General features: G+C 51.1%; 7 protein-coding genes across 7 annotated transcripts; 1 reads left to right on the forward strand and 6 right to left on the reverse strand.

Moving 5' to 3' along the window:
- Positions 1 to 22: 22 nt before the first annotated feature.
- On the forward strand, positions 23 to 27,988 carry LOC131216183 (centrosomal protein of 135 kDa). The gene is made up of 10 exons (XM_058210602.1): positions 23 to 193; positions 338 to 605; positions 791 to 1,023; positions 10,737 to 12,037; positions 12,101 to 12,311; positions 12,375 to 12,490; positions 25,406 to 25,531; positions 25,868 to 26,021; positions 26,213 to 26,319; positions 27,260 to 27,988. The coding sequence occupies exons 1-10, from the start codon at positions 23 to 25 to the stop codon at positions 27,906 to 27,908; spliced, it is 3,336 nt and encodes a 1,111-aa protein (XP_058066585.1). The 3' UTR covers positions 27,909 to 27,988.
- Positions 1,279 to 2,540, reverse strand: LOC131205846 (luciferin sulfotransferase-like). The gene is made up of 4 exons (XM_058198117.1): positions 2,200 to 2,540; positions 1,665 to 2,125; positions 1,499 to 1,589; positions 1,279 to 1,399 (listed from the first exon to the last, which is right to left on the reverse strand). The coding sequence occupies exons 1-4, from the start codon at positions 2,538 to 2,540 to the stop codon at positions 1,279 to 1,281; spliced, it is 1,014 nt and encodes a 337-aa protein (XP_058054100.1).
- LOC131205847 (luciferin sulfotransferase-like) lies at positions 3,078 to 4,358 on the reverse strand. The gene is made up of 5 exons (XM_058198119.1): positions 4,007 to 4,358; positions 3,586 to 3,934; positions 3,418 to 3,523; positions 3,268 to 3,343; positions 3,078 to 3,201 (listed from the first exon to the last, which is right to left on the reverse strand). The coding sequence occupies exons 1-5, from the start codon at positions 4,306 to 4,308 to the stop codon at positions 3,078 to 3,080; spliced, it is 957 nt and encodes a 318-aa protein (XP_058054102.1). The 5' UTR covers positions 4,309 to 4,358.
- LOC131216188 (luciferin sulfotransferase-like) lies at positions 4,649 to 5,934 on the reverse strand. The gene is made up of 5 exons (XM_058210606.1): positions 5,566 to 5,934; positions 5,152 to 5,503; positions 4,986 to 5,091; positions 4,845 to 4,920; positions 4,649 to 4,769 (listed from the first exon to the last, which is right to left on the reverse strand). The coding sequence occupies exons 1-5, from the start codon at positions 5,892 to 5,894 to the stop codon at positions 4,649 to 4,651; spliced, it is 984 nt and encodes a 327-aa protein (XP_058066589.1). The 5' UTR covers positions 5,895 to 5,934.
- On the reverse strand, positions 6,287 to 7,501 carry LOC131216185 (luciferin sulfotransferase-like). Its single transcript, XM_058210604.1, has 2 exons — positions 7,127 to 7,501; positions 6,287 to 7,062 (listed from the first exon to the last, which is right to left on the reverse strand). The coding sequence occupies exons 1-2, from the start codon at positions 7,465 to 7,467 to the stop codon at positions 6,396 to 6,398; spliced, it is 1,008 nt and encodes a 335-aa protein (XP_058066587.1). The 5' UTR covers positions 7,468 to 7,501; the 3' UTR covers positions 6,287 to 6,395.
- Positions 9,012 to 10,498, reverse strand: LOC131216187 (luciferin sulfotransferase-like). Its single transcript, XM_058210605.1, has 5 exons — positions 10,130 to 10,498; positions 9,719 to 10,067; positions 9,548 to 9,653; positions 9,389 to 9,467; positions 9,012 to 9,329 (listed from the first exon to the last, which is right to left on the reverse strand). The coding sequence occupies exons 1-5, from the start codon at positions 10,462 to 10,464 to the stop codon at positions 9,209 to 9,211; spliced, it is 990 nt and encodes a 329-aa protein (XP_058066588.1). The 5' UTR covers positions 10,465 to 10,498; the 3' UTR covers positions 9,012 to 9,208.
- LOC131216184 (uncharacterized) lies at positions 13,108 to 14,926 on the reverse strand. Its single transcript, XM_058210603.1, has 4 exons — positions 14,538 to 14,926; positions 14,294 to 14,453; positions 13,378 to 14,216; positions 13,108 to 13,159 (listed from the first exon to the last, which is right to left on the reverse strand). The coding sequence occupies exons 1-4, from the start codon at positions 14,924 to 14,926 to the stop codon at positions 13,108 to 13,110; spliced, it is 1,440 nt and encodes a 479-aa protein (XP_058066586.1).
- Positions 27,989 to 27,998: the final 10 nt, after the last annotated feature.

Here is a 27,998-nt window from a genome sequence, read left to right on the forward strand (position 1 = left end):
ATCGAGTTCCTTCACCCAAATAATGGACATCGAAACACGGCACAGTGAGCTGCGGCAACGGTTGGATTGTCTCGGTTTCGGGCATCCTCTACCGTTGAGTGCGATCGGAATTGTTTCGGCAATTCTGGACGATCTCATCCAGACCGCCGAGAAGCTAAAGTTAGCCAACCAGCAGATCGAACAACTTTATCAGGTGCGTTTCCGTGCGACGATCATAGTAACACACGGTGAAGTATTACTATCGCGCTGGCCAAACCAGAGCAGCCAATGGTTGTCGGTTGTTTTTATATTTTTACTGTAACTGTTTCTGCTTCGGGTGGTGTCGTTTGCTGTGCAGGAAAAAGCGGCCTGGGAGCTCGGTGTCGAGCCGTATAAGTGTGACAATTCGCGGCTGCTGGCCGAATGTAACGAGCTGCATTTGGAGCTGATCAAGCAACAGGACAAGAACATCCTGGCGAACACGGAACTGCGGTCGCGGGTTCGTTCGCTGCAGGCGGAGAAGAAACAGTTGGAAGAGAAATGCCACCTATCGGAGAGCCGAGTCCGTGAGCTGCAGGCTAACGGTAGCGACAGCGTCAAATCGCGCAAGGACAGTGTTAATAAGCGTGAGTAACAACATTACAGAAATATCGATTATCCGTTTGTGCGGTCGGTGCGGTGCCTAGACCCGAGGAACGAACAAACGTTTATTGTGCGTGCGAGTCAGTTGCGACACCTTTGGCGTTACCGAAGGCGGTCCAATTTAAATGGTTTGCGTTAGTGCCTTGACATCCTTCTACATTTTCCGCAGAACGCAAGCCGTTCATATCGACGGTACGAGCCGGCGCTACCTACCAGCCGGGGAGTTGTTGTGAGCAGCAGCAAAAAGCAGCGCAACCCGGACAACCCGTTACGCACGCGGGGGAAATGCGGTGTCGTTGTCCGTGCAATCAAGTGAAGCAAGTGGACGCGCTGCACGAGGTGGAACGGTTGCGGGTCGAAACACAAAACCAGCAAGGAGTCATCGATGCGCTCCAGAAACAGGTAGGGGTTTTGCCGGGATTTCGAGGGCCTTATTTAATGTATTCATTACCTAACCCCTACCGAAGGTGTCCCCTAAATCATTGCCGAACCAAACACCCGAACTGTGAACCAAATGTCTTTATCTCGTAAACTTTTGGCTGAGTTTAACGATTATTATTTTTATTTCCTTGCGCATATCATTAGAAAATATTTTTGAAATATTTATGATACCCTAACGTTCTAACGCCCTATAAAGACCCTTGAAGCACTGGTATACTAGAAGAAAAAGTCAAAATCCGTTCCCAGCGTGGTCCGCGCTTCGTACTCCGCGAAGCGTCGTATATACGCCTCGTCCATGTCCTGTTTGTATGTTCCGACAGTTCCGCTACGAATGAATCTGAATGGGGGAACAAAAGCAGACCGCAAACTACCAGAAGGAGCCACAAACCATGGATTACGCGGGGGTTCTAACTGAACTCCCTTCCGGGTGGCTTACCTAAAATCATTGTCCATCTTTTGACGTTCCTCGCTGTAATTGGTTTTCTTGGCCCACTCCAGCAGATCGTCCATGTTGCACGATTTGTTATCTAACGAAGGGTGAAGGAAGAGACAACCAAGTAGCGAATCGGTGCGTGCTAGGGCGGCCCTTTCGGGGGGCTTACTTCTCATTGATTCCACCGACAGGTGGTTAGACAGTTCCTCGATCTGGGTCGCGGTGTACTGTCGCCCGAGGAAGCGATTCACTTTCGCTATTACGCCGCAGAGGTCACGCTTCATCTGTTCGTACGTGAGGAACAGACAGTTGGCGGCGGGATCCTTGCTCCACTCCCAGTAGCGCCGTACGTGCGATCCAAACGGTGCGTAGATGAGACTATCGTTAAGAAAGGCGTCGAAAAAATGTTCCCGGGGACCATCGAACCCCACAATGTTGCGATAGTGGTGAAAGAACGAGGTGGCGGCGTCCTTCGGGTTGCGTGACACGTAAATAACTTTTGGCCGCACGGTTTGAAGCGCTTCCGGTAGCAGCATAAACGGCAGGTGCGATTTTATGTGCCGGGGACGCGCTAGGTCCTGCACCCTGCCAACGGAGTCACCGTCGATGAGGGAGAGGGCGCCCGACAGCCTGCCGAGTGGAGGAGGGTGAATAAGGTGCACTACTGGGGGAACCGAGAACTCGCCCACCGACGCTGCACTCACTCCAGAAACGGAAACCGCTCTTCCAGTGTTTGCTTCGCAGCCCGCTCGTAATTGAGTCCATTATTCAGCAACCAAACCATCTCCTGTGTCCAGGTGGTGCCGCACTTTGGAAACGTGATGACCCACACGTCGTCCTCGTAGACCGCCATTCGTCGTATCGGTTCGATTAGTGGAAGAAACTTTTCAATCATAACACACCACTCGCCTTCCTGGCGATCATCCGCAGGACCGTCGTGATCGCTTTTGCGCCATTGTGGGCGCGTCAGGCGGTAATGTTTCTCCGTTCCGGGACAGTCGATCCGATCGGTGAACTCGTTGTTTAATTTTTCGTAACGGGCCATGCCGATCGCAACACCGCGTCGAGTGCGACCACTGGTGGCCGCGGTTCGATCAGAACTGAAGTTGGCAAATGCACCGGTTGGGAGCGAATGCAGATTGCAAAACTTGTTGATAGGTGGTTGGCCTTTCCCGCCACGGGCGAGGAAGCGGTTACTTGAATTACGAACCATCATCGCTAAGACCACGGTGACACAATTTGCGCCAACGCTATTTATGCTGAAGTGCGTTGCACTTTTTTCCCTTCATTCTGTATTTACTCGTCGTTTTGGGGCCAAGGAGGACCCCAAGGAGGAAAGACAAGGTTATCGATCGGTTTTGCCAGCGAGAGTTCGATGACCACTCGTAATAGCAGATAGCGATTCGCCGGTCAGGCAAGAAATGCAACCGTAGCTGCAGTCCCGTACGGTACTTGGTAGACGAAAGTGTGGAACTGTTCCATTGCAGTGGGTCGATCGGCAGTTCCTTTCACCAGCTTGAGGTGGCTCGTTTTATTAGGTAATCAGGTTTTACATATTTTTCCTGCGAAAAGTACAGATTTGCTATTCGTACTCGTACTGGAAATCACTTCCCTCTAACTGCTCGGTAATGAACTGATTCAATTTGGCGTCGTAACCCTCCGGAAGTTCGGTTTTAAAATCACCAACGATACCTTTGCGTAGAAATCTAAAAAAGTGGATGTGTAGGTTAGGTTAAAGTGGAGCATTACCATTAAAGTTCCGTTTGACTCACTCAAACTGTTCACCTTCACGGTGATCGGCTTTGAGAGCGTCGCGCACAACATCGTGCTTGTTGGTGGCTGGGTTTTCTGTGCACGGAGTAAATTACCGGACCAGAGATTATACTTCCTCACGCTAATGGCTATCGCTTAAACGGACTTACTTTTCATTTCGCTGAACGATAGGTGCTCCGCCAAGTTGTCCAACTCTGCTTTGGTGAATGTTTTGTTAAAATAACCGCAAACCTCTGGTAAGACGGCTTTCAAGTTCTGAGGGCAACAATAATTGTGACGAGCTGCTCTGGTACCGATTGTCATCAGGCATCACTTACCCGTTTCATGCGCTCGTAGGTTAGGAACAGCACATTGGGTTCGTGGCGGAGTGCCCAAAAATTGAGCACATGACGCACCAGGGGACAGTAGGCGAAAAGGTCGGTGCATAGGCTGTCTAGGAAGCTCTCTTTCGTGCCATCATATCCCATAAACACCCGGGAGTGGTAGTAAAGCGAAATGGCCACGTCCTTTGGGTTGCGCGCCACGTAAACGATCTTCGGCTTCACGGTCCACAGTTGTCGCGGAAGTAGCGACACTGGAAGGTGAGATTTAATTTGTCGCGGACGCGGAGCGTTCTCGGCGATAGCGATCGTATCGATCGCGAAACGATCGGCGATGGCGTGGATCCTACGGAGTAATTGTTGGGGAGGGTTGTTTTAGTTCACTCACCAGAAGCGGTCCCAAACCGCCTGTTCATACTCCAAAAAGGTCGATCGAACGTTAAGCTTCACGCCCCGTGCCCGTTGGTAGTCTAGATCGTGGTTGATCAACCAAACCATCTCCTCCGTCCACGTGGTGCCACTTTTTGGGAATGTCACTATCCACACGTCGTCCTCGTAGACCTGGAAATCTCGTATGCGCTGGGCGTACTCCGCATACCTCGTGGTCATGGTCACAACACTCGGCTCCAATACGTCCGATGGGTACTCCGAAAGATCGTTCAATTGTAGTGTAACTTGATTCGAATCCAGACGCGTTACTGTGAACGTACTAGACGCCATTTCTATTGGCTCGATCCGTTTCCTCGATGCCGTCGCTCGCGTGCACTATGCTTGCCGTTCGGGTGCAGTGTGATTCGGGTGCATTCATGACCCCGCCCGAAACGGCTACAGCCTGCAATGACAATGACTTTTTGTGGTGGTATATTTGATAAGGTCTTAGGTACTGACGCTAGAAGATGTAATTGCGGCGGTTTGCCACCGCAAATTGCGCACATTTGTCGAGATTACGGAACCAGCAACGTAACACTTAATCGTGTAAACAGTGCAAAGTAAGATCAACAATCCGTAGCGGAATTTTATTTTACTTTTTAATGCAATTAACTCAGCTTCAGATATGCCTTCACTCGTCGTACTTGAAATCGCTTCCGGCGAGCTGTTTCTCTAGGAAACGATCAAATTTGGCGATATACTCTTCCGACAGCTCGTTACGATGGTCCCCAACAATGCCTTTCCGCATGAATCTGTGTGACGAAAGATGGTGTATAAAGTGGTTTAAAAATTATCGTATAGACCGATAAGAAGCTGTCTCTCCTCACTCAAAGTGTTCGCCTTCCCGACCGTTCATCTTCATTGCGCCGCGCACCATCTGCTCGTTGTTGGTGGATGGATTTTCTAGAATGGGAATCAAAACGCGGATGTTTAAGGCTAGCTCGTATGCGTCCTTTCGGTTACCGTACTTTTCATCTGATCGAACGATAAATGTTCTGCAAGCATGTTGAGCTGGTCTTCGGTGTAGGATTTAGCGAAAAATTCGCTAACCCTTAGCAGAACATCCCTCAGATCCTACGGATAGGAGACCGATTGATTACCAGAAGACGTGTGAGTCGTCTTACCTTCTCTTACCCGTTTCATGGACTCGTACGTCAGAAAGAGAACGTTCGGGGCGGAATCTTTCAAGGGCCAAAACTCGAGCGCGTGGCGCACCTGCGGACAGAACATGACCCGATCCTCGACGAGCCCATTAAGAAAGGCTTCTTTCGTGCCCCGAAAGCCCATGATCATCTGGTAGTGGTGCAGATAGGATACGGCCACGTCTTTTGGGTTTCGGGTGACGTACACGATCTTCGGTTTCACCGTCCACAGCTGACGGGCCAGCAACGGCAGTGGCAGATGGGATTTAATATGCCGCGGACGTTTCATGCCGGCCGTGGTGCTCACCGTGTCCACCGGTATGCCGTCCGCAATGGCACCGATCCTAGAAGTGCGTTTGTACCGTAATGCTGTTTTGCTAGAGGGGTCCAGCGGGGATATACTCACTCCAGAAACACCGATCGAGTGTTGATGCTGACAGCTCGGGCCGTTTCATAGTCCAGCTCGTGATCGATCAGCCAGACCATCTCCTGCGTCCAGGTGGTGCCACACTTAGGGAAGGTGATAATCCACACATCATCCTCGTACACTTGAAAGTCTCGCACTTGCTGGGCGTAGCTTTGATACTTGGCCGGCACTACGACGGGGACCGGTGCTAGTGATCCGACACCGAGCGGGTAGTCGGATAGATCGTTGAGTTGCACTTTAATGTAGGACGAAGCCCCGGGGCAACCAAGGTCCGATTCGACGTCGGTAATGGTGAACGAGGTGGACATTTTTGTGGGGCAGTTCAGTTTGATGTGTTAACGGCCGGTGGCAAAAGGCGACTATCGTTTGGTAGATGACCGATCTGCTGCTGCGTTGCTGGTAACCTTCAGTATGGGTTACTGGCTCTCTGTGGGAAACCTGTGGTAAAAGAAGGGGCAAAAGCCATACCGAACTATTACGACGCGCACTCGCATTGGTGTGACGATCGCCAAGGTCGAATGGGCCAAGACTGTAGTGGTTTCGCGAGACCCCTACGTAAACTTTCCCAACGCGTATTCGGGCATTAACCGTTGGAATTAACGTTTGAAACGAACAACAAATAGTGGGGCTCCGATCGGACCACGTTTCCTGGAAATTTATTTACAAACATGGCAAAGTGATAACGATACGATAGCTCAAGTACAAAGAATGTGTTGTTTTACTAAATTAAGGAAGCAGTAAATTTGCAGTAGCAATGCAGTTGATCCGCGTAAAATTTTTGTATTATCATTATTTATATGATCCGAGTATCACTGAAACAGATGGGAGTATTTGCTATCTGGGATGTTATCTAACGTCCAGCGGTCCAGCGCTGCAACGAGGTCGTCGGACAGTTCCCTCTTCCACCCATCCGGCTCGCCCTTCCTGATAAACTGCATGTTGTTATCGTCCAGCTTATCGGTTCGGGCCGTTTGGCGCAGGTTGAACTCGACCCACTCTCGCCTGTTGACCGCCTCGTTCTGGCGCATTCGATCGAACGACAAATGCTCGGCAAGCTGCTGAATCTGCGTGTCGGTGTAGGATTTGCCGAAGAAGCGGGACACCTCCCGGATGACCGCCGGAAGATCGCGCTTCATGCTCTCGTAGCACAGAGACAGCATGTTCGGGTAGCGCAGCTCACTGTACTCGATTAGGTACCGATGGTAGGGCGAGTAGTAGACGAGCTCGTTCATCATCGACCGGATGAACTGCTCCATCGTGCCGCGGTAGCAGTGTAACGAGACGGAGTGGTGGTAGTAGGAAACGGCCACCGATTTCGGGTTACGCCGAACGTGGACCAGCTTCGGTTGCACGGTCCAGAGCGCGTCCGGCAGGAAGGCTGGCGGAAGGTGTGACTTAATGAACCGCGGTGAGGGCATTTCGAGAGCATCGCGCAGTGGATTGAATGACTCCGGCAGATCCCGTATTCCGGAGAGGCTACAATGAGTGGCGATAGGTGTGATTTACATTCAAAACGCATACGCGCCACGCGCATACTTACTCTATGAACGGGAACCGTGCATCGAGCGGCAGATCGCGAGCCTTCTGGAAGTCGAGGTCGTTGCACACGAGCCAGATCAGTTCCTGCGTCCAGGTGGTGCCACTTTTCGGATAGGTCACGATCCACACATCGTCCGGGCGCACCTCCATCCGCTTGATCGTTTCAGCGACGCGAGTGAAATTCGTGGACAGGCAGACTGGGGACGGTTTCCAGTGCGGCAGGTTGATCGGAACTTTATCGTAGTCGTTGCACTGAACCAGGACGTAATCTGCTTCGTTCCGCTCACGGGAGGTGTCACGGAACACAGGATCCTCTATCTCGATGTACTCGAACGTCGACATGGTCTTCGGTTGACTGAACAACGCTGCCAGCTATGCGACGTCGGAACCTTGACTGTCTTGTTTTGATCGCGGCACAATCGCGCTCTGCCCACCGCGAATTGCGTGACAACCGGTTGTGTTCGTGTGTTCGAAAGCATGGATTCATCGTGTGTTAGTGTTTACCAAACGTGTCTTGGCGTGCGTGAACCGCACATTTTCAAACAATTCGCGCGTAATCTTTTATTGTGAAGATATTTTTATCCTCTGAATTGGAAGTCACTGTCAGCCAGATGCCGCTCGATGTACTTGTTCAGCCTCGCGATGTATTCGCTTGATAGCTCTTCCCGATACGAACCGATTTGTCCTTTTCGCATGAATCTGTTTCGAAAGATTGCTTATCAATAGCCTTGCTCAATCACCGAGCCGAACAATTCTGGGTACTCACTGATAGTGTTCCAACTTTTTGCCTGATAGGGATTCCGCCAGCTCCAAAACACACGAATTGTTGGCCGATTTGTTGTCTGCAAATACGTCATTAAAGTCAAAACGTGAGAAGGGGTGCTCTTTTCATTGCGGCCACCGTTACTTGCTTTTCATCACATCGAACGATAGGTGTTTCTCCAGCTCGATCAGCTGTTGATCGGTGTAAGATTTTTGGAAGTACCGACAAACTCTGCGCAGAACTTTGGCCATGTTCTAGAAACACAAGGTAAGATTTTCTTAAGCGAACGCTTGTTTTGTAAGCCACCCTAACTCTCTGACCGTTTTCATGTCTTCAAAGTGAACGAAAAGGATGTTCATCTCTCGCCGGATGGCCCAGAAATCCAGGGTGTGGGGTATTTGGGGTCCAAACAGGACCTGATCGGCTAGGATGGCCTCGAGAAACGTCTCCATCGTTCCCTCGTAGCCGTGAATGTGACGGTAGTGATGATAAAAGCTGACCGTCGCGTCCTTCGGATTGCGGACACAATACACGAGACGTGGCCGCACCGTCCAGATTTGCTTGGGAAGCAGTGCCATCGGTAGGTGACACTGGATGTGCCGTGGACGGGTAGCTTCTTCCACCTGACGGATCGTATCGCCTGGATAGTTGAGCACAAAGGTCGAGAACCTGCAAAAGGGGACACTTTGTCACTATCGAACCACGGCGATCGTGTCCCGTGTCATACTCAAGAAAGATGGAACGATCGAGCAGATTCACATCGGACGCCGTTTTGTAGTCCAAACCGTGGCTCACCAACCAAACCATTTCCTGCGTCCAGGTTGTGCCACACTTGGGGTAACTCAGTATCCAAACGTCATCCTCGTAGACGGGCAAGTTGCGGATACGCTCGGCCGATTTCAGATATTGTGGCGTTAAAACAGAATGCGTTGGGATTCGCGTTCGGATCGGAAGATCGCTGTGATCGTTAAGATGCACCTCCACCGTTGGCCCATGCATGGGAGCCTCAACTGCTTTGGCCACGCTAGAGTTTAGCGGTTTGCTGACGAACATTGCGAGCTTTTAACGTTATCAACCACCGAGCGCGTGTAACGAACTCATGCAACCCCGGTTCTGTCTGGTAATTGCAGCTTTTATTTTTTCGCATCTATGCTTACCCAACCCATACACAACCACGAAAAACCTGCTTCCGTCGCCCAACAGTTTCGGCGATGACCTTGGCCACGCTCCACTGTGTGCTAGTGTCCCGCCGTGAAGCAACTGAATGCCTAAGCCTGTGGTAGTGTGCGATGGCGATTGTGTTGCCAGAAGTCGCCTTTTTTACTCGAGAAACCTGAAGTCACTTCCATTTAGGTTTCGCTCGATGTACGCATTCAGACGGGCAATATATTCCGGCGACATCTCCTCCCGATGGGATCCAATCTGTCCCTTTCGCATGAATCTGCAGAATGGAACCGCATCAGGTACGCGCTTGCTTTGGGAACCCCACGTGACACTCACCGGAAGTCTGACGGTTCTTCTGGCTTGGAGATAGTGTGCACAATGTCCAGCAGGGCCGAGTTGTTGGCGGAATTATTATCTAAGTGAAAGCGAAATGATCGAGCAGACTTGTAGTGTCACTTCCACTCGTCAGCGGCACACGCTCTACGGTCACCTTACTTTTCATCACATCGAACGAGAGGTGCTCTTCGAGCAACGCAAGCTGCTGTTTTGTGTAGGATTTCCCAATAAACGCGGAAGCCAACTCGAGCACACTGGCCAGGTCCTGTTGGGAAAGTGTTTTTAGTCCAGCGGCAATCAAATGGATAGGCCTCCACTTATCCCTCGTACCCGTTTCATTTGCTCGTAATGGATAAACAGGATGTTCGGTTCCGAGCGCAAGGCCCAAAAGTCCAGTGTGTGCGCTATCTGTGGCAGGAATATCATCTGATCCTCGAGAATGGCCTCCAGGAATGCCTCCTTAGAGCCGGTGTATTGATGCAGGTGTCGGTAGTGATGGTAGAAGCTGGTGACCATATCTTTCGGATTGCGGGCACAGTACACGATGCGTGGCCGCACCGTCCACAGCTGCTTCGGTAGCAGAGCCATCGGAAGGTGGCTTTTGATGTGTCTGGGACGACTCATTTGCTCCACGAGGCTGACCGTGTCCTCTTCGATTGCTGGCACCAGCGTGCTAAACCTTTTCAGAAGATGAATGTTCATTTGATAAAAACGGAATTTGCCTTCCCTCCTCTGTCTTACTCCATGAAGATCGATCTCTGCAGTAGGTTAATGTCAGCCGCTGTCCGATAGTCGAGATCGTGATCGAGTAACCACATCATCTCCTGGGTCCATGTTGTACCGCACTTCGGTGCCGTCACCACCCACAAATCATCCTCATACACGGTCAGGTTTCGGATCCGCTCCGCAAAGTGTTTGTAGTTTTCGTTTAGCACACAGTACGCTGCCTTCTTTCGGCCCTTACCGTACACCGGTAGATTGGAATGATCGTTTAGATGTATCTCAACCAGCGGGCCATTACAGGGAACCTGTATAGCCTTCGCTAGTTCGGAAGTGAGTGGTTTGTAGGAGAACATTCCGTGGATCACAATGCTGTACGGGTCTTAGCAAAGCGTTAAACAGTACTGAAGCTAACTACGTATTAGAAGTACGAACAGGTTCAGCTAGCACCGAGCACAGCACTAGCCTGTTATCAGCGCTGTAAATATGAGATAATGTTTACGCTGAGCGGCATTGCATCACTAGCGGTTGCAATCGGGGAGGTGTGACTTTTGTAAAACGTAATGGCATTTTATCGGGCCCCCCCCGTGATGATATACTATATTTATTTTACTCTATTTTTTTTTAGATTGACTTCCGTGATCGCGAGATCCATCGGCTGAGCGTACTGTTTGCGGGAGGACGGCCGGCGGCCGCACTGGCCAAGGACTGTTGCTATCGCGGAGTCGATGTGCTCGGCCAAGATGTTGAAACGTTACAACAGGAGAAACTTTCGCTACAACAGAAGCTCGACGAGATGCAGACGGCTCACGAGCGGTTGGCCCGGAAGCTGGACAAAATGTCGGAAAAGAATCAACAGCTTGACAAGGAGCTGCGCGAAATGGAAAACGTAGCGCTGAAGGTGGAATCGGAGGCGAACCTTAACATCCTGGAGCAGAACCGTAAGAGCTCGGATTTGCAAATCAAACTGCAGCAGTCGCAGTTGCGCGTGAATGATCTCGAATCGCAGCTGGCACTGTACGCAACGCGCACCGCTGGCCAGACACAGTTTGGCCTGACGGACAGTTCGGCCACTTCTTCTTCGTGTCCGAGCGTGGGGCAGCTGGATGTGGCGCTACAGAATGCCCTCAAACAGGCGACCGAAGAGAAGCGACAGTTGTACAAACAGTTGAACGAGCTAAAGGATCGCGAACACTCGCTGCTGTCCGACTACGAGAAGCTGAAGAGCAAGTACGCCAAACTGAAGCAAAAGTATGCCGTCCAAGATTTGGCTCACAAAACGGGCATGAATGCAGTGGCCAGCGTCGAAAGTCAGGCCGAGATTCAATCGTTGAAGGACCAGTGCGGGGCGCTGGAGTCGAAACTGCGTAAGGTAAAAGAGGAACGCAACAGCTACAGCTCGGAAGCCGATCGTCAGGTGCGCTTGGTGCGGGAACTGAAGCGTGAGAGCGCCGAAAAGGATCACGAGTTGTCGCAATTGAAAAGCGAGCTAGATGTGCAGCGTAAACTGTCGCGACCGCCGGCGAAAAGTGTGACCAGTGGTGGCAGCAGGTTACGCACGGCCGAGTCTGCCGCTTCCGGTCAGTCATCCCTCTCCATCCAGGCGGCCATTCACCGTGTCGAGCGGGAACGTGATGAGGCGAAGTTTGAAGTGCAACGCCTCACACAGGAGCGTGATGCTGTGCGGGAAAAGCTAAAACTTGCCACCCGCAGCCAGCAGGAGGAACTGGCTAAGCACGAGGAGCTCATCGTCGGCTACACGGCACAGATAGCGAAGCTGGAATCGGAAAGGCGCGATCTGATGCTGGGAAGATCTTCTTCCAAGTCGCAGGTGCAGTTGTTGAACGAGGAAAACCGGGAGCTGCAGGAACGTTTGAAGGAGGTCCAAGCATCCCACAGTAAGCTGAAGGTTTCGTACTCTCAACTGAAGTAAGTGGCACACGGATTGACACTGCGGGCTCGTTACTTATTGACATTCGTCCTTCTCGGCAGGATCCTTCAGGAACAAACGGAACGTTCGCTGACGGAACACCAAAATCGCCTGATGTCCTCCGAAACGCAGCTGGGATCGACGGAGGCCAAGCTGCAACGAGTGGACAGCGCTGTCGAGGATGTGCAAAAAGAGCTGGGTAACCTGCGGAGTGAGATAAGCGTGCTGAGGGCATCGAACGTTGCTCTGGAGCGTGAAAAGGACAAGCTTTTGGTAAGCGTGCACACCGCTGTAGATGGTGTTCTCGTACTTTGATGGAGTTTACTTTAATTTTAGATCGAATTGGACAAGAAAACTGAAAAGCTGTTTGTGATCGAGGAGGAACTGTCGTCGCTGAAATCGAAACGAACCGAACTGCAGTCGACGATCGGTCGGATGCAGAACAAACTCGAGTGAGTCTATTTTAGTGTTTCTACTTTATTTTCCGACCTTTGCCGTTACATATTTCGATGACAATGTGTGTACACTGTGTCCTTATGTGCTACTCAGTCTACGTACGAACCGCTCATTGTTTATCCTATTATTCGACTGATCATTACTATCCGGGCGGCCCCATTTTCACAGTAATGCTCATAATAGCACCGGCATCTTATAGCTGTAGTTAGAATTTAAATACATAAAGATTGAAGGCACCAACAGCGCGCTGAGGGGCCGATTCAGGAGCCAAGCGTCCACTTTGCTGTCCTTATGGCACTCGTGGTTGAACGCTGATAGATGATGCGGCTCGGGACAGGCGTGTGCACAGCAGGTTAATGGCCGTGACCCGTGATAAAGGTTCATGGCGCGTAAGGTGGTTTGTGCGGTTTTAATGTAGGTGCGCAATGACTTTGTATGTGTGTTTGCGTGTGGCAGGCCGATGACGACAAGGCAATGTAAAATGGCGTTATCGGGCGTGTGTCATGTGCATGTTGGTGATTAAATGGGATTGGGCTTTTCCTTGGTAACACCTGGCGCCTGGTTCAGGTCCAGGTCCTGGGAGGCGTGATGATACGGCGTGGGGATCGATGGCTCAGTACTCGTCCGGATCGGATGAACCAAAGCCCAGTAAGCTCATGAACCACCTTGTGGAGTAGCGAAAGAAAGCACACGTACGAGAATGAAACGGATAGAAAGAAGGCAGAAAAAGATGATGAGAAAGGTGTTGCTAAGCCCCCTACGGAAGAGAGTGCGCCAGAGCAGGGCGAGGATGGGATGCGTGCAGCGCGGTAGAAACTAGGACAGCGGAAGGGTAAGGTTGCCGGGAGCTCGCGAATGTAGATGGCGCCGTTCGTTCAAGTACCTGGCGATGCCAACGCTCGGCGCCTGGCAACCGATGACGCCGTTAGCGAGCGGCTGCTCGTACGGTGTGTATCCTGGCCGGCATACGCAGGCTGCCGATCGGACGCGCGGTGGGATCTTCTTCGGTTCGAGCCACTGGCCCGGCCCGCACGGTCCGCGGGTGTACAGTTTGTGGCACTGCCTGTTCACCTCCACCATGTCCGGCGTACTGTCGCACGCACTCTGCGGTATCTGGTCCGCCTCGTCCGTGCACGACTGGTCCAGGTTCGAGATGACGCCCGAACAGCCGCACATGCCGTTGTAGGAGATACCGTCCAGCGAGGGGCGCGACGTAAAATCAAAGATGACCACCTGGTGCAAGGTGCACGGACCCTGCGAACCGATCCGGTAGCAGGTTTTCTCCTGCGGAAAGTACAGGCGCCCCTTCTCGCACGGATTCGGCGTGCACACGTTCGGTTCCGTGACGAAGGCACCGAAATCGCACGGCCCTTGCGTGTAGAGCTTGTAGCAGTATCCATCCTTCCATCGCACGTAACCATCCTTACAGCGACACTCGCCCTTCATTGGGCCCTTGGGAGGTGCCGTGTTACCCCCGCCGTCCGCCGGGCGCTTTCCGTCGGCCACAATGAACGTGTGCCCGAAGGGGCACGGCCCGATCGTGCCCAGCTCGTAGCACTGGTTCGTCTCGTTGTGGTAGTGCGGGAGCCGCTCGTGGCAGGCACACTTGCGCGACGGCAGGAACAGCTCACCCGTGCCCAGACACGGTCCTTTGGTGAAAAACTCATGGCAGGTTTCGGTGTCCTCGTGGAAGTAGTTGCCCAGATCGCCTTCGCTTTCGCACTGTTTGGAGCGGGGACAAAGAAGAAAGAACAATTAGGAGCTTGATCGCAGACGGATCGAACTGTGGCGCAACGTACCCTACACCGGGCGATACCGTTGTTATCGAGACTGATAAGCTTCCCCTTCGCGCAGGGTCCTTTGGTGTGTATCTGGTAGCACTTGTTGTCCTGCGGCCAGTAGATCATTCCGCTGTCGCAGATTTCCGTCGATTTGCACAGACCCCAGCGCTGTTTTGGTCTGCAGAAGGCGTCAATCGGTTAGAGGAGGAGAAGAGTTAGAGACGCATTATTTTCCCGGGTTTTCCGGGTGGGTCACACTTACATGGCACTCCTTCCGGCACCGTCCGCGATCGGCGCAAAGTACTGCCCGAACTCGCAGGGGCCACGCTCGAAGAGCTTGTGGCACTTCTTGGTCAGCGGCGACTGGGCGGTGCCAGGCGGGCAGCGACACTCGGCCGTCGACCCCAGGCCCGTCGAACCGGCCCCGACCGGGCTGAGCTCCATCGTGTCCGGGCACGGGTAGCCGAGCTGGAAGATCTTGAAGCAGCGCTTGAGCGGTGGCCAGTACAGTAGCTGCCAGCCGCCCGGCTGGCTAGCGCACGGGTTCTTGTTCGGGTCGCTCCATGGCGGTGGCACGATGGCCGCCAGGGTCGTCGCATGCAGGTTGTAGAAGGTCAGCAGGATACACATCCAGACGGATGCATGCCTCATCACAGTGCTGATCGCAGTCAGGGATAAGAGAAGGAGAACGAGTTCGATAAGTATTCATCTAAAACAGCGTTCATTAGGGTTGTGTTGCATAATTTGCCATGTTAATCGTTTCACTTTTATTTACAGTTTACAACAGATCGGGCTCGTGTAGCTCGGTCAGCCCGGTCGATCGATAATATCGCCAACCTTCAACCGGCGCCACATTTGTCCTTTCTATTGTCAATCCTTGACAGACTTATGGTGCCCGGTTTTTCTGGTGCTCCCCACGGGGCAGCTAATGCATAAATTTGCATCCATTTACGTGTGTTGGACGCACCTAAAGTTCAGCGAAACCCCCCCACAGACATCCGTTGAGCTCGCTGTTGACCAACGATTTTGAATGTTTATTTTGACCATCTTTCGTAGGATTTCGGTTTCCCGGAGCAAAACATCCGACGTTGATTGGTGGCCTTCTGTGAATGGGAGATTTTTATCGGCTTGCGAAAAGATGTTGCGCCACAACCCAAACCCGGTCACCGGTTGGACCGACTTGTTCCAGTTTCACTTTCGCGACCCGGCCGTTCACAGATGGTGACCTACATTTAAGGCTCTTTCCCGCGAACCTTGCTCTAGCTAGCGAAGGGGTGACCGGGTTGGTTTCCTGCTGTCACACACGGAGTGCACCCCGTTTTGGTAGGGAGAAAGTAATATTGCTCACAATCTTGCGTGACCGTGCGTCGATCCCCTGCGACTGCGGAGCGCCGCCTGGCCACCTTCTGAACACGTTTTTGTTGTTGCTCCAGATATTATGCAACCGTAGTGAAGCCGGCGTGTTGTCGCACGGATATAATCTGGCCCGGTCGACGTGATATTGATGAAACAGAAGCCACAAGCCCGTGAGTCTGGGTGATGTGTATTTTACGTTTATGACCGGTAGTAAAACGGTGATTTCAAGGCCACGCCACGGTTCGGAAGCCGTTGAACCGTTATGGTGACCTCCGCGGCGGACGTATGTGTAGTACGTGTTGATGGTTCGCAGGCCACGCGCCACGCGACGGTTTCGGAAACCGGAAACCCTACGCGTTGCACTAAGTTCCCCACTTGTGTGTCAATTGGTCTCTAATTCCTCATTTATACTTATCCCGTGTAGAGAGGGGCAAGTTAGGAAATGGCATGCAGCGCACATTGCAGTGCCGTTTCCGCGTGATGGTGGAAGCCGCTTTTCCTCCATTAATGCTGTGGTCGGACCGCTCTGTCCGTTGGTCGACACCTGCTGCTCTGCTGAGCTGAGCTTTGCCGTACCGTTGGAGTTGTCATACAAGGTATTATGTGAGGGGCTCCAAAGCTCTGGCGCACGGTTGCGTTAAATTGGGTCTAACCTCAGTGCGGTTGGGCTTTTGTCAGGCGGAAAAGCAGGAAATAATCAGAAACACACTGGTTGCGGCTGAAGTCCCAGAGCTCGCTCACCATCAAGGTGACAACCACCGTGGCGTGTTTAATGATGGCGACTGACTAGCTTTGTTTGGCTGGCGCTCATCAAGCCGGCGTCATACTATTGTTGTTGCTGATGGGCGTCGTGGTGTTAAAATTATGATTATTTTTTGTTTGCCTTGTACCACTGACCATTGCGCTACCGACCACCGTTTAAGATCGGTAAACTGTGAGGGCCATTAGATAATGTCGTGTAGGTTGAAAGTGTACAACAAATTAAATAGTGTGTTGGGTGATAAACATACTCCCTTGTTGCGTGGACGGTCAGCAGCAATACTGTTTGGCCCATCATTTGGCCGCCATCGGTTGAGCTTGAGCTGAAAATGTTTTGCAATTTAAACCGTTCTCCAGCAGCGTTAATTGGAGGTTGCCAACAGATTTTACATGCCATAAATGGCGTGGGTCTTCTATGAATTGACGTTACCCCATCAATTCCTTGCCGGAGGATGGTGCCCGATCGTGATCGGCAAGTCTTCAAGTGGACTACGTAACGTGCGGGAACCAACATCGTACGATCGATACCGCTGATCTTCTGGATCGAGACGCTGAACAAGATTGTTGAAGTAACGTTCCAACAATCATATGGTTGTACTACAAATCGTAACCGGATGAAAGGGTGAAGTAACAGCTTCCCGCGATCGGGCGTTCAATTCTGTGGACATCACACAAGCGGACCCCTCGACCGACAGAAGAGTCACGCACAGCAACACTCGGCCGGTCGGCTGTTGTCGTGATTGCCACCAACATAGTGAACCGCGGCGTGACCTACAAATCTTGGCACCAATAGTGTACTCCAGTCTCTTCGGCTTCATTGGGTCGAACACCGGTGGTGGCCAGGAAAGAGAGTGAGAGAGAGAAAACACAACGAAGCAGCTGGTAGTAAAAGTTACATCACTTTTTGGTGTCGATGTTATTAATTTCGAAATTGTCGTCGTCTTTATCATCCCCATCATTAGGCAGGCGCCATCAGCATCTAACGGCAATTGAGGTTTATGGGGTCAAATTGCCTCCAAGGTGTCAAACTGTTGTCGGGCCTGATGCAACGGGGAACCCACCGTCTACGATAAGATATGGCGGAGCTGTTGCAAGGGGCACCGTTGCCGTTGAAAAGGGTGATCGGTTTGACGGGGAACACGGGGTTTGCCATCCACAGACCCCAATTCCCAGCAAAAACAATGAACTAATTTTGCATATTTTTTGTGGCTGTTTGTTCTGTCGACGGCGGTTTAGATGGCGGGATGATGAAGTCGTTTTGATGATTTCCTCAGAATTGGCTTACACCATCGTCTGACCGGATTTTTGGTGCCGCGCGTGCCAAATAGCGCGGCGGGTGCCCTGATCTTACCTGAACTGTAAAATTTAATTAAATTAATTACTGTCTGTACTCAGGTTTGAGATTGGCGGGAGTAGCTTTCAACCGTTAGGGGGTTCAATTGGTGTCTGTGAGGCAAATGAATTGAGGTTTAATTAGTCTTTTGAAATGGTTGCGGGTTAAGTTTTGCGAAAAACTTTACACACCTTAATAATCAGCACCAAAAACACGCCGGAGATTGATTGCGATAGTGATTCAACAAAACAAGATTATTAATTAGTGCTTCAGAAACTTGGGTATTGGGTTCGTTTGATTTGATTTGAAATTTAACTTCTTTTCTATGGAAGTGCCTTTGTGTCGTTTGTTTGCTTGAGAAAACTTTTGGCTCTAATTAAGCGGGAGCCGGTTTTGGGAACCATATCAATCGCCGCGGGTGCGCGCATAAACCGATGGACGCCGCGGCCGCGATGGAAGCGATTATAAAACCACAACTTATTTACATGCTGGTGCTGCGGGTGGCCACGGTAGTAGCGTTGGCCTCTCTTCCATCAGCAAGGGCATCAGCAAGGGCACCTTCCATCAGCAAGGGCACCGAGGGATTTTGGATTTTTGGCGCCTACAGCCATTTCCAAAGCTGTTTGAAGGTTTCCCAAAATTAAGATAATGTAGCGGAACTCATTCCATTGGTCAGTGTAATTACAATACTATGGTTTAAGGAGGAACCAACCCAGCGTCAGTGAAATCTTTGCTAAATAGAGGAATACAAAAGAGAAACCACAAGCGACGACACTTCGGGCGGGACACTTCGGCGTGTTTGATTTATCGATACAAAAATCAAACTCTCCCGGGAGAGGCTTGACGGATGACACACGCCAAGGTAAGCTGACTGGGGTGGCATGGAAATCACTTTTCCTTTTTTCCCAACGCCCAGCACAAGGGGACACAATGGCAATCTAATGTCACGCCACGGGTGAGTGAGTGACAGGAAGTCTCAGTCGGTTCACTTGGCCGTCGTGTTTCACGTTGAATTTGCAATACAACGAGCGATCTGTAGCCCTGGGCGTCATTCTCCCCGAACGCGGATGGTAGAGCCGCGTTTCAGCTTTGCGGAAGTTGCCGGTCGTTAACGTTCTTCCGCTTTTGTCACACCGAGCTGGAAGGTTGGTTCCTGGGCCTTGTCTTCGATTGCGAGACGTAGATTTGTCACTGGTCGTTTGCTTTTAGATTCGTCGGTAAACTTTAGTGGCATATTAAAGGATGCATTAAAAGCTTACGCGGATTACTGAATCTCATGCTGACTTCCGTTCCGTCGGATGCTCTCAGGGATTTATCTGCTGGCTACGCAATACTGAGGCACTGAGCCCGACCATGTCCGTACAATGTGTGGCCACTTGCCGACCGAAATTCAAAACCCCGTTTTCCGGGGTAAATCGTAAAATCAAGTTTTTCTCTCTGCGTCGAGGAAGCGGTGTGTTCGGTGCCCAAGTGGCCTAGTAGCGCGCCGGCTGCAGTTCGGATCGAGCCAACGAAAACCGGCCAGCAGCATCGTCCCCGGTAGGAGGTTAGAAAGTTACGAGTGCAACGCACACGAATCGCGCGGGAGACATGTTGCCGCTGGGCTCTTTCCGCCACCGAATCCCGAACCGAAACCGGGAAGGATCGGCCAGATCATAACTGTCGTTGGTGGCGAAAAGGGCAATTTTCTTTCTGTCGCTGCTCAGCGCCATTGCATAATCGGGCCGCTGCCGCCCGGGGGGAAATGCAGCTTCGTGTGCGACGATTCAAACGAAAGACACCAACGGGGTCGGGTAAGCGAGGAACCTCCTGCTCGATTCTTTCACGCTACAGCCCGCAGCAGCGTGGGTCGGGGACTTTCAAACGACACGTTGGTGCATTATTCGATCGAATTAAAAAGGGTGCATTCGCTGCACATGCCAAGCGCCTCCGCTGGAGCTTTTTCGCGAGCGTATGTTTTGAAGCCAAAAGAACACTCCCATCGAGACGACGATGGAATACTGATCCGTCTCTGTGGATCCCATCTTTGTTTCAGGCCACTCCGCAGAACGGTATCCGTCCTCGGTTGATTGGCATCCGTTGTTAGTGGTCTCGATGCCGATCGTAAAACAGTAAACTATACAGACTTGCCGCGTGTTCCCGCGCAAGCAAGGGCATGAAAAGGGCAAATAATGTAACCAAAAAACCGGTTCCCGATGGAGTGAAAAAGGCGCGCTCCTGCTGCCGGGCGGGTGAAGTCATAAACGAATCTTGGCCTACCCCTCGACCGATGATGATTCGCTCGAATCGTTCGAACGAACCGCTGACCTCTCTGCTCGATTGAGTAATGGGCTGGGCCGGGACAACATTAAGGCGTGCACTCTCACTCTCATTCAATTGCATCTGCCGTTCGGTCGATGATTTATCACCGGCCCGCCTGCAGACGGCCCTCCAGGATCGCCTTCGGGTTCTTTCATCTCGCATTGCATAAATCGCACTTTGAATCGGTTAAATTTGGAAGGTTGAGCTGTTTTTTTCGGTCGTCTCCTAACCTTCGTCTGCAACGCTACCAGACGGCAGACGGGAACGAGGAACAGCCCCAAAGTTGCTCAATTTGCCTCAACCAACTCTGTGTGGAGTGCCCGCCCCGTCTGGTGTTACGAAAGCATCCGGGCGGAGTTGAATGAAGAAAAAAAAACGAGATGCTTTGCCGAAACCGCGGCAGCGAGCAGCCTCCGGTTGTGCAGGTCCGGCATTACGGAAGGAAATCAGAGGTGTGTAACGTTTGCGCGTCGAAAGAAAACCACAAAAACAACGCGTTCACCACTGTCTGTGGCAAAGGAAAAGATGCAAATTGGGCAAAGAAAACGCAAACAAACCACGTGTGAAACAGCGCCAGCGATCAGGTTCAATGTTTTGGGCCGAAAAATGCGCCCGTTGCCAATTTCTGCTCGACGCTGCAATTATGGTTCGATTGGCAAAACAAAACCGAGAGGAGAAAATGGTCACTCCCCGACCTGATCGCCGGGGAAAATGTCGATTTCCTTGCTGTCCCGAGATCTCGCGTGGCCGTGAAGTGCGCGTTTTATGCTTCGCAGTCCAACATTACGTGCTCCGACGAGGTAACGGGGGGACAATGACAATGAAATTGTTCGCAGCTTAATCACAGCGACGACACATGGCACACGGTTACTCAATCAGCGGGACCATAAGCGTCGGATCGTGCTCCCCAATATCGGCCCCCCTCCGATTGGTGTGCCTAATGTTTGTTGTGGGCGCAACGCTTCGTGCTGCGTAATGCAAATTGGCGCCATTTGAAGTGTTTCGAAAGGCGGCATGAAATTCGCTTAGAGAAGGCTCGTGATATGGGAAAAATAAATGTCGAAAAACTGCTGCCAAAAGGACGTACTTGAGACGGACACTTTCACGATGCCGGCCAGCGTTGGCTCCAAGGGGAAAAGAACGTCCTTCGAGAGGCCCCGATGAAATCGAACCGAGTTGGAGAGTTCGAAACGTCGAAGGTTCTCCATTTGGCGGTCGAACCCGCACACCATGGCGTTGCAAATGGAACGACGAGGGTTGCCACCGTGAATCACCTCCGATGAGCCTAATGTACTTCGGAGGCAGGCGATCGTAGTGGAGGTTTTCCCGGTGGCCTTCCTGCACCAGCGGCGAAACTGTTGCTGCAGTTGCGGGTCATTAGCATTCCGTGCGTCATTCGTGATGAAGGATGGTGATTTACAGAGATTCGCGGACCGCGGATTAGAGGCCCTCTTCGAGTGTGTTTCAAACGAGTTTAGCAATTATGCGTGCAATTGTAGATTCCTCTATCGTCAACTGTGCCCACCTCGTTTCCTTAGCACAATGAAATCTCGAACATAATGATCAAAACAAAGAACGGTGCATTTATTTGCTTCCAATGCGCGACTGATCGATCGATTGCAAAACGCTCCGATTGAAATCGAAACGGAGTGAAAACAGAAAGAGAAAACCAAACACCCCCGAATGCTTTCGTTTGAAGAGAGAGGGGCTGTTGGTGAAATGGAAACGCGGTGCGTGCCGCGTACTGCGCGCTGTTTGGCGCAATCGCCTTGATACACGCGGGTTCTCTGTGAGTAATGGCAACACGTGGCTTGCAATGTTTTGTTGGTTTGTTTCTTACTCATTAGCAACTGGCGCCACGCGTTGGCAACACATTTTTTATGCTCCTATCTTGCGGCATCTCTCAGCCGCAGCAGCAGCTCAGCTCATCAGCTGGCCACGGCGGCCACCACCAGAGGGAGGGTGCTGCCCCGTTTGTTGGCGGGGAAAACTTTCCCATTGGTGCCAAATTATTGCCACAACAACATTGGCTGTTGTTGCGCTGGTTGCATTGTGGCTCCATTTATCGGCCTCAAAAAGTTCCATCCTCATCTCGGCAAGCCCAGCCCCCAGCCAGGACGGACGGACGGACGGACGGTGCGGCCTTGTGCACCGGGTCCAGTTATGCGATGTGGAAATTGCCCAATTGGCCACGTGGCAAGGTGGTGTGGCAGCAGCTTCACTTTGGTTGCCGCTCAAGCAGCAAATCGTTTGCAGTGCAGTTCGAGCAGAACGCGTGCAATCCAAGGAATGGCTGTCCGACACGAAGGCTACAGACTGATGCGGTGTTTGCCGAAAGTGTCCGGCGTGTGAGATCCGTCGCGTGCCGGCGCCTCTGAATGCTCCTGGGGCTTTCGATTTAGAAAGTGACACGAGAAACCGCATCCTTTTGCTTTCGTCACGAGGAACCCGATCCGCTCAGGATTGCCAAAAACAGTAATGACATAAAAAAACCGGCCAAAATTAACAAAATACTATCGAACCGAACGGAACACGAGATGTAAGAAAGCTTTATTAAGGTCGCGGCGACAGTCGTCAGCACATTCACCGGTGTCCCCGGGTGTGTCCGACAAATGCGGTGTTAATTTATGGTAATAAATTCTGACCGCTACGCCGTGCCGGTGTCCACACAACACCGGTAAGAACAGGCAGTTCCAGCAACTCCGCACTGTCTTCATTTACCGTAAGTGTTTAACCATTCACCGATCGGCCGGTAGAAGGCGGATCGGGGGTTTCTTTGCTCAACCGTTCGACCGGGTCTAGCAGTGGGTCTTTGAACCATATTGTTAGTCTTTGTAGCCGCAGGCCGCAGGTATTCTGTGGCACGAGATTTAGTACGGCGCGGTGATTGATGAGCGGTGGGGTTCCGACTAAGAATGGGTTGAATAGCGCGCGTGCAGAGAGAAAAATATCTACACTACGCAGAACCGACCTGCGACAATGAAACGAAAGACTTCAACGGGCGGTTAGCGAAGGAACCTTAAAATTAATGTTTCCATGGTGATTCTCTAATACGTTCTCCGGTTCCACCTGTGAGAGGTTGATCGCTTTTGGCAGAGTTGGATTGGATTTATTGTATTATTTTGTATAAGCAAAACGGTGAAAATACCCATCGAAAGGCAACCTACCGATTGATAGAAAAATCATTAAACACCTAAAAGAAGCACCGATTTCGGGCCTGCGTGATGTTGCCGTCGTTACACCCGCTGTATTCTATTATTTTCGGATGCAGCACTTTGCACGGCGCCTCACTTTGCGAAGAGCTCTCGAAAGGTTGTGCCACTTGTCACTGTATTTTTAATTTATGTTTTACATTAATTCTACCCCACCACTTGCAATATTCTTCCCGTTTGAATCCACGGCACGGCGCACTTAGCCCCACAGGCAACGCGCTCTACGCAAGAACTTGAATGAAACGCATTCTGATCGCCTTCGCACCCTTGGCCACGCCAGCAACACTCACACACCGTCACGGCCCATTCGTGATCGACAGGCAGCTCACGGGGGCGCACGCGCGCACGCGTGATTCCTTTCTTCGGAGGTATCTTTTTCTTTCTTTCAAACCGAAAGAACACAGCAAGGAGCCGCCACTACCACAGCGATGCGTCGCCGTCTCGGCCGTAGGTGTCGAAAACCTGTTTAAGGATACCGCCGACGAGCGACAACATTGGACCGCGCACTGGGTAGGCTTTTCTGTCGTCGTTCTGTTCACGGTTGTCGAAACGAATCCCGAGAACGCGACTTCGGGTGCACTGTTGATGATCCGCAAATGATCATTCCGTCTGCCTTTGGCGTGGTATCGACTCGATCCAGTGTGACAAAGAGCCAAACGGCGAACCGTGCGCGATCACGACGAGCGCAAGACTGGCAAATGATCGCGTACAACCCGATCGGGTGGCGGTCGTCGCATCGGATACTTCTCGACTCGCGGGACGGCTCTCGCAGCCACTTATTGTGAAAGACGGTGCGAAGTGGAACAGTCGATAAGTGAGAACAGGCGGCGTGCGAGGGAACGCGAGAAAGAGGGATAGAAGAAAAACGATGACTGAAATCATCGTGGCTCAAGGAGGAAACAGAGAAGTAGAAAGAGAAGGAGCGAGAGATAAAGACCTGTGGGTGAGTTTGGTATGTTCTGCTAGGGAAAGGAACACAGAAAGCATAAGATCGGCCAGACAGACAGAGGATGCTCGGTTATGTTGTGTGAGCGAGGAGAGGGAATCGAGAAAGAGAACGCAGAAGGAGAAAAAGGCAAAAGTCTGGCCGCTGGCCATCGAAACTGAAACTGAACTGAAGCAACGTCCTTGCCATGTAAACATAAAATTATGAGAGAATGTACAATCTGACCGCTGTGTCTGTGGCGAATTATGCAACCACGTAAAGTGGAAAGTGTTTTATGTTCTCCAATCTGTCAGAGCTGGCTGCTCAACGGAGGTGCCGATTATGGAAGCTTTAGAGTGTGCGGGCGGGCGTCTCATAAAAAGGATCGCAATACTTTTACCAGCCGGTGTAGCATGAGACGTGCAGGTGCGGGCAGCGCACCTCTCTGTGGGTCACTGGATCTGGCGTTGTGCGTCCCGCAACGTCCCACAGGAATTTTGTCGTAGAGACGGACGTGTTATATCAACATCATAGTCGGCAGCATTTTTTATCGTTAGATAACATTTTTATTGGGCCATTGGGGAGGAGAGTGCCCAGTCATCATGGCCCTTGGTAGACCCTCGAGTCATGGTGCAATTTTTGACGCCAGACGATAATGTGTGTAAAGGTTGCCGTTTGGCAATCCGCTTTTGCGTTAGCTAACACACCGAGTGTCTGCGTGTTTTGCTGGTCCGAGCTCAGCTCACGAAGGAAACGGTTTCGGTAAAACGGGGAAATTATTGGCAGACGCTTCGCCGTTGTTGGTGCTTCGCGCGGTCTTGTGTCCCATTTCTCTTTCACACCAACCGCTTTGGGCAGGACTTTCGCGGAGATAATTTGGAAGCGATTCGAACTTCCAAGACTCAGTCACCGTCGCAAGAAAGCAATTTTAATTTTTTTCCGCACATTTCTCAACCGGAAGCTTACGTTAGGGATGTTGCGAGGGCCTCTCGGGGTCTCTTTCCGGGCCAACACGTGGTGGTGAGCATCGTTTAATTTCCCAACGGGGCATAATCATTGGTAGCGTAAGGCTGTGAGTTTGCAAAATTCAAATTGAACCAGTAAGTTGCTCTGCCGAAACGAAGTTTGAGACAATATTTGAGAAGCTTCCTAATGGCTGATGTTGTTGCGTAATATTTTCATAAATTTAAACGATTTATTTTAAGTTATCCTTTTTCAACCTTGTTTTCTTCACTCACCGCCAGCACCGTTAGCACCGACATCATCCACAAGGAGAGTTCCCTGCGCAGCGTGGCAACCGAAACGGATACACTGAAAATGCAAGTGGCGACTTTGAGGCGAAACAACGACAACGCCGCCACCGAGAATGGGTTCGTGTCTTGGCTATTCAGTGGTTTGATGGTATAGTTGCGCCGGCACGACCGTTGCCGTTGCGCACGGCGTGATGTGTCGCACCGCCGGAAAATGGGCAAATGTATTGCTAGAAATCGGAAAAAACCAGTTTCAACCCAAAAAACTGAATATATGCCCTTTGGTGTTTTTCGACCGAAGACAGCCATAACTGTCTTCGCAGCTTCCCAAGGCTGCGACTGACCAACGCGTGCTTCTGGCGCTTTTAAATGCTCCGCTGGGCTACCGTTTCTTACTTATGTGTTTGCTTTTCTTCTCCATTCCAATCCGGAACCGGCATCTATTCTGCAATGTAGGCGCCTGTCGAACGATTTAACTGACGCCATCGCCGAGCTGGCGCTAACGAAGCGGAAGCTCAAGGACTCCCAGCAGGAGGTGGATGGTATGAAGACGCAGTTGCGGGAATATGTTCAGGAAATTCGGCGTGCCGAGGGGCTACTGCTAGTCAAGGTAATTAAATTCTTCGTAATTTTGAAATTCTGAGCAGAACCCGCTAGCGAGTGCGGTACTCGGAGAGCCCTCTATTGTTTTTAAATTCCACCGCAGGATTCAATAGCACAATGAACCTAATTAGCAGCGGGGTGAAGGTGATGGAAATATGGGAATTTTTACAATTTTCTGTTTTCATTTCACGACCATAGGAACGTGAGCGGGAGGAAATCCTGAAACAGTACAAATCACTCTCGGAGGGCGCCAACACACTGGAGGCCAGTAATCAGACCCTCGAAATGGAAAGCTCCGAAGCCAAGTAAGTGCCCACGGATTGTGGCATAAGTTTAGGCCGTAATGATTAGCACAAAGTAGAAGAGATTTCAGTCTGGATTTCAGGAAACAGTTGGCACATTTATTCACTATTTAAGGTATAGAGTAATGTTTTATTGAATTTGTAACAGACTTCCATTAGAGCAACAATTATCTTTTTCTTCAATTGTTTAGACAGTTTCGCTGTAAAGTAACATCAGTAGCCAGTGTTCTTGTACGTTTTCTGTGTTTGAAGAACGTCGGAAATAGTAAATTTGGCCCTGACGTTTCATTACTACAAATTGGGTTTAGAAACATTTTTCATTGAATCACTTTTCCTAGACATTTTTCTTTCAATCTTACATTACGGGAGCTAGTCAACTTCATTACCTCATGATACCGTTTAGCAACGCGTGGATAAGAATGTATTTCTTAAATCATCCTGACGTTTGCTTCCACCGTAGTTTGTGGAACGCAAAATGAAACTAGCGCTAACACCACGTTGACTCTATGTGGTGTAGTGCCAGACAGGGAATACTTATCACTCGAAAGAAAATGCATTTTTCCACCTACGGATCCGGTCGACGGTTGACTAATATTCCGGACGGTACGATGCCACAACGGAGACTCGGTGTTGTGGGGCTTCAGAGTACATGAGAGGGCCGTAAATTAGAAAATAACTTGCATTAACTCTCGACCTTCATTATTTTGGCTGCTGCCCCTTACGACCGGTTGGCGCACTGGCTGGACTGACAACGTGCAACGTGGTTTGTGTGTGTATTAATGCTCCGTAGGTATAGATACCACCACTATAGACGATAATTAGATTTTCGCTGTAGCTTGGCGCATCCCACCCGGTGGCGGATAGTGTAGAGTTTTATGACTTTATTGGTTATTTATTTTTCCCCTGCTTACGTCGTCTTTTCTGTTGTTTATTGCGCAAAAAGAAAACTGCTACAGGAAGCGGAAGACCGCATCGGCACCCTGGAAGATCTGATGGCACAGCGCGAGCAGGACATTTGCGAGTGCGAGCGGCAGATAAACATGCTGTCTGCTAAACTGGCTGCAGTGGAGTCGGAGGTTGATGCGCTGCGGGAAGACAACCATGCGTTGTCACTGGACCTGGAGGCCAACAAGGAGCTTTGCCAAAAGCTCGACCTGCAAAAAGACAAGCTGAACGAGGAGCTGCAAGAACATTCCAACATCCGTGAGCAGCTGGAACGCGAGAAGCAAACGCTGCTCAAGGAGCTGTCGCTTGCACGTACCGGTGATCGGGCGGCAGTCGATGGGCTGCAGGAGCTGCTGACGGCAAGCAGAGCGGAAGTTGAACAGCAACGCGTCGTGCTGGTGCAGCGAACCCAGGAGAAGGATAGGATAGCGTCGGAAAATGTTCTTTTGCAGGAACGGTTGGCAGAGCAGCAGGAAACAGCTCGTCGCAGTGAAGCGCTGGCCAGCGAGTACAGTGTCCAACTGCAGGAACTGAGACGGAAGCTAACGGATGAACGTTTCGCACTTGCTCGATCCCGAGCCGATCCGTCCGTGGACGATCATGACGTGGACGATGATGATGACACGACCAGGTACTCCACGATGTAGTTTAGCTGTTTTATTAATAGTTTCCATTAACGTGGCCGTTTTGTTCGTAAACTCGTGACAAGAATTAGAAGGTACTTAGATGCGGCAAAC

This window comes from Anopheles bellator, chromosome 1, assembly GCF_943735745.2.
Source record: "Anopheles bellator chromosome 1, idAnoBellAS_SP24_06.2, whole genome shotgun sequence".
In the NCBI taxonomy this organism is placed as follows: Eukaryota; Metazoa; Arthropoda; class Insecta; order Diptera; family Culicidae; genus Anopheles; species Anopheles bellator.

What these genes read in the sequence shown, in the direction of transcription:
- LOC131216183 (XM_058210602.1), top strand. Translation starts at nt 23, where the DNA reads ATGGACATCGAAACACGGCACAGTGAGCTGCGGCAACGGTTGGATTGT. An exon ending in CAAGGACAGTGTTAATAAGC is followed by an intron (nt 606 to 790) that starts GTGAGTAACAAC and finishes CATTTTCCGCAG; the next exon opens with AACGCAAGCCGTTCATATCG. An exon ending in GTTTCGTACTCTCAACTGAA is followed by an intron (nt 12,038 to 12,100) that starts GTAAGTGGCACA and finishes CCTTCTCGGCAG; the next exon opens with GATCCTTCAGGAACAAACGG.
- LOC131205846 (XM_058198117.1), bottom strand. Translation starts at nt 2,540, where the DNA reads ATGGCCCGTTACGAAAAATTAAACAACGAGTTCACCGATCGGATCGAC. An exon ending in GTCGGTGGAATCAATGAGAA is followed by an intron (nt 1,590 to 1,664) that starts GTAAGCCCCCCG and finishes ACCCTTCGTTAG; the next exon opens with ATAACAAATCGTGCAACATG. An exon ending in AAGATGGACAATGATTTTAG is followed by an intron (nt 1,400 to 1,498) that starts GTAAGCCACCCG and finishes TCCCCCATTCAG; the next exon opens with ATTCATTCGTAGCGGAACTG.
- LOC131205847 (XM_058198119.1), bottom strand. Translation starts at nt 4,308, where the DNA reads ATGGCGTCTAGTACGTTCACAGTAACGCGTCTGGATTCGAATCAAGTT. An exon ending in GTTCGATCGACCTTTTTGGA is followed by an intron (nt 3,935 to 4,006) that starts GTATGAACAGGC and finishes ATTACTCCGTAG; the next exon opens with GATCCACGCCATCGCCGATC. An exon ending in ATCGTTCAGCGAAATGAAAA is followed by an intron (nt 3,344 to 3,417) that starts GTAAGTCCGTTT and finishes CTCCGTGCACAG; the next exon opens with AAAACCCAGCCACCAACAAG.
- LOC131216188 (XM_058210606.1), bottom strand. Translation starts at nt 5,894, where the DNA reads ATGTCCACCTCGTTCACCATTACCGACGTCGAATCGGACCTTGGTTGC. An exon ending in ACTCGATCGGTGTTTCTGGA is followed by an intron (nt 5,504 to 5,565) that starts GTGAGTATATCC and finishes ACGCACTTCTAG; the next exon opens with GATCGGTGCCATTGCGGACG. An exon ending in CGGGAAGGCGAACACTTTGA is followed by an intron (nt 4,770 to 4,844) that starts GTGAGGAGAGAC and finishes TTCGTCACACAG; the next exon opens with ATTCATGCGGAAAGGCATTG.
- LOC131216185 (XM_058210604.1), bottom strand. Translation starts at nt 7,467, where the DNA reads ATGTCGACGTTCGAGTACATCGAGATAGAGGATCCTGTGTTCCGTGAC. An exon ending in GCACGGTTCCCGTTCATAGA is followed by an intron (nt 7,063 to 7,126) that starts GTAAGTATGCGC and finishes CACTCATTGTAG; the next exon opens with CCTCTCCGGAATACGGGATC.
- LOC131216187 (XM_058210605.1), bottom strand. Translation starts at nt 10,464, where the DNA reads ATGTTCTCCTACAAACCACTCACTTCCGAACTAGCGAAGGCTATACAG. An exon ending in CAGAGATCGATCTTCATGGA is followed by an intron (nt 10,068 to 10,129) that starts GTAAGACAGAGG and finishes TCTTCTGAAAAG; the next exon opens with GTTTAGCACGCTGGTGCCAG. An exon ending in ATTACGAGCAAATGAAACGG is followed by an intron (nt 9,654 to 9,718) that starts GTACGAGGGATA and finishes CTTTCCCAACAG; the next exon opens with GACCTGGCCAGTGTGCTCGA.
- LOC131216184 (XM_058210603.1), bottom strand. Translation starts at nt 14,926, where the DNA reads ATGAGGCATGCATCCGTCTGGATGTGTATCCTGCTGACCTTCTACAAC. An exon ending in ACGGTATCGCCCGGTGTAGG is followed by an intron (nt 14,217 to 14,293) that starts GTACGTTGCGCC and finishes CGCTCCAAACAG; the next exon opens with TGCGAAAGCGAAGGCGATCT. An exon ending in CCGAGCGTTGGCATCGCCAG is followed by an intron (nt 13,160 to 13,377) that starts GTACTTGAACGA and finishes CTACTCCACAAG; the next exon opens with GTGGTTCATGAGCTTACTGG.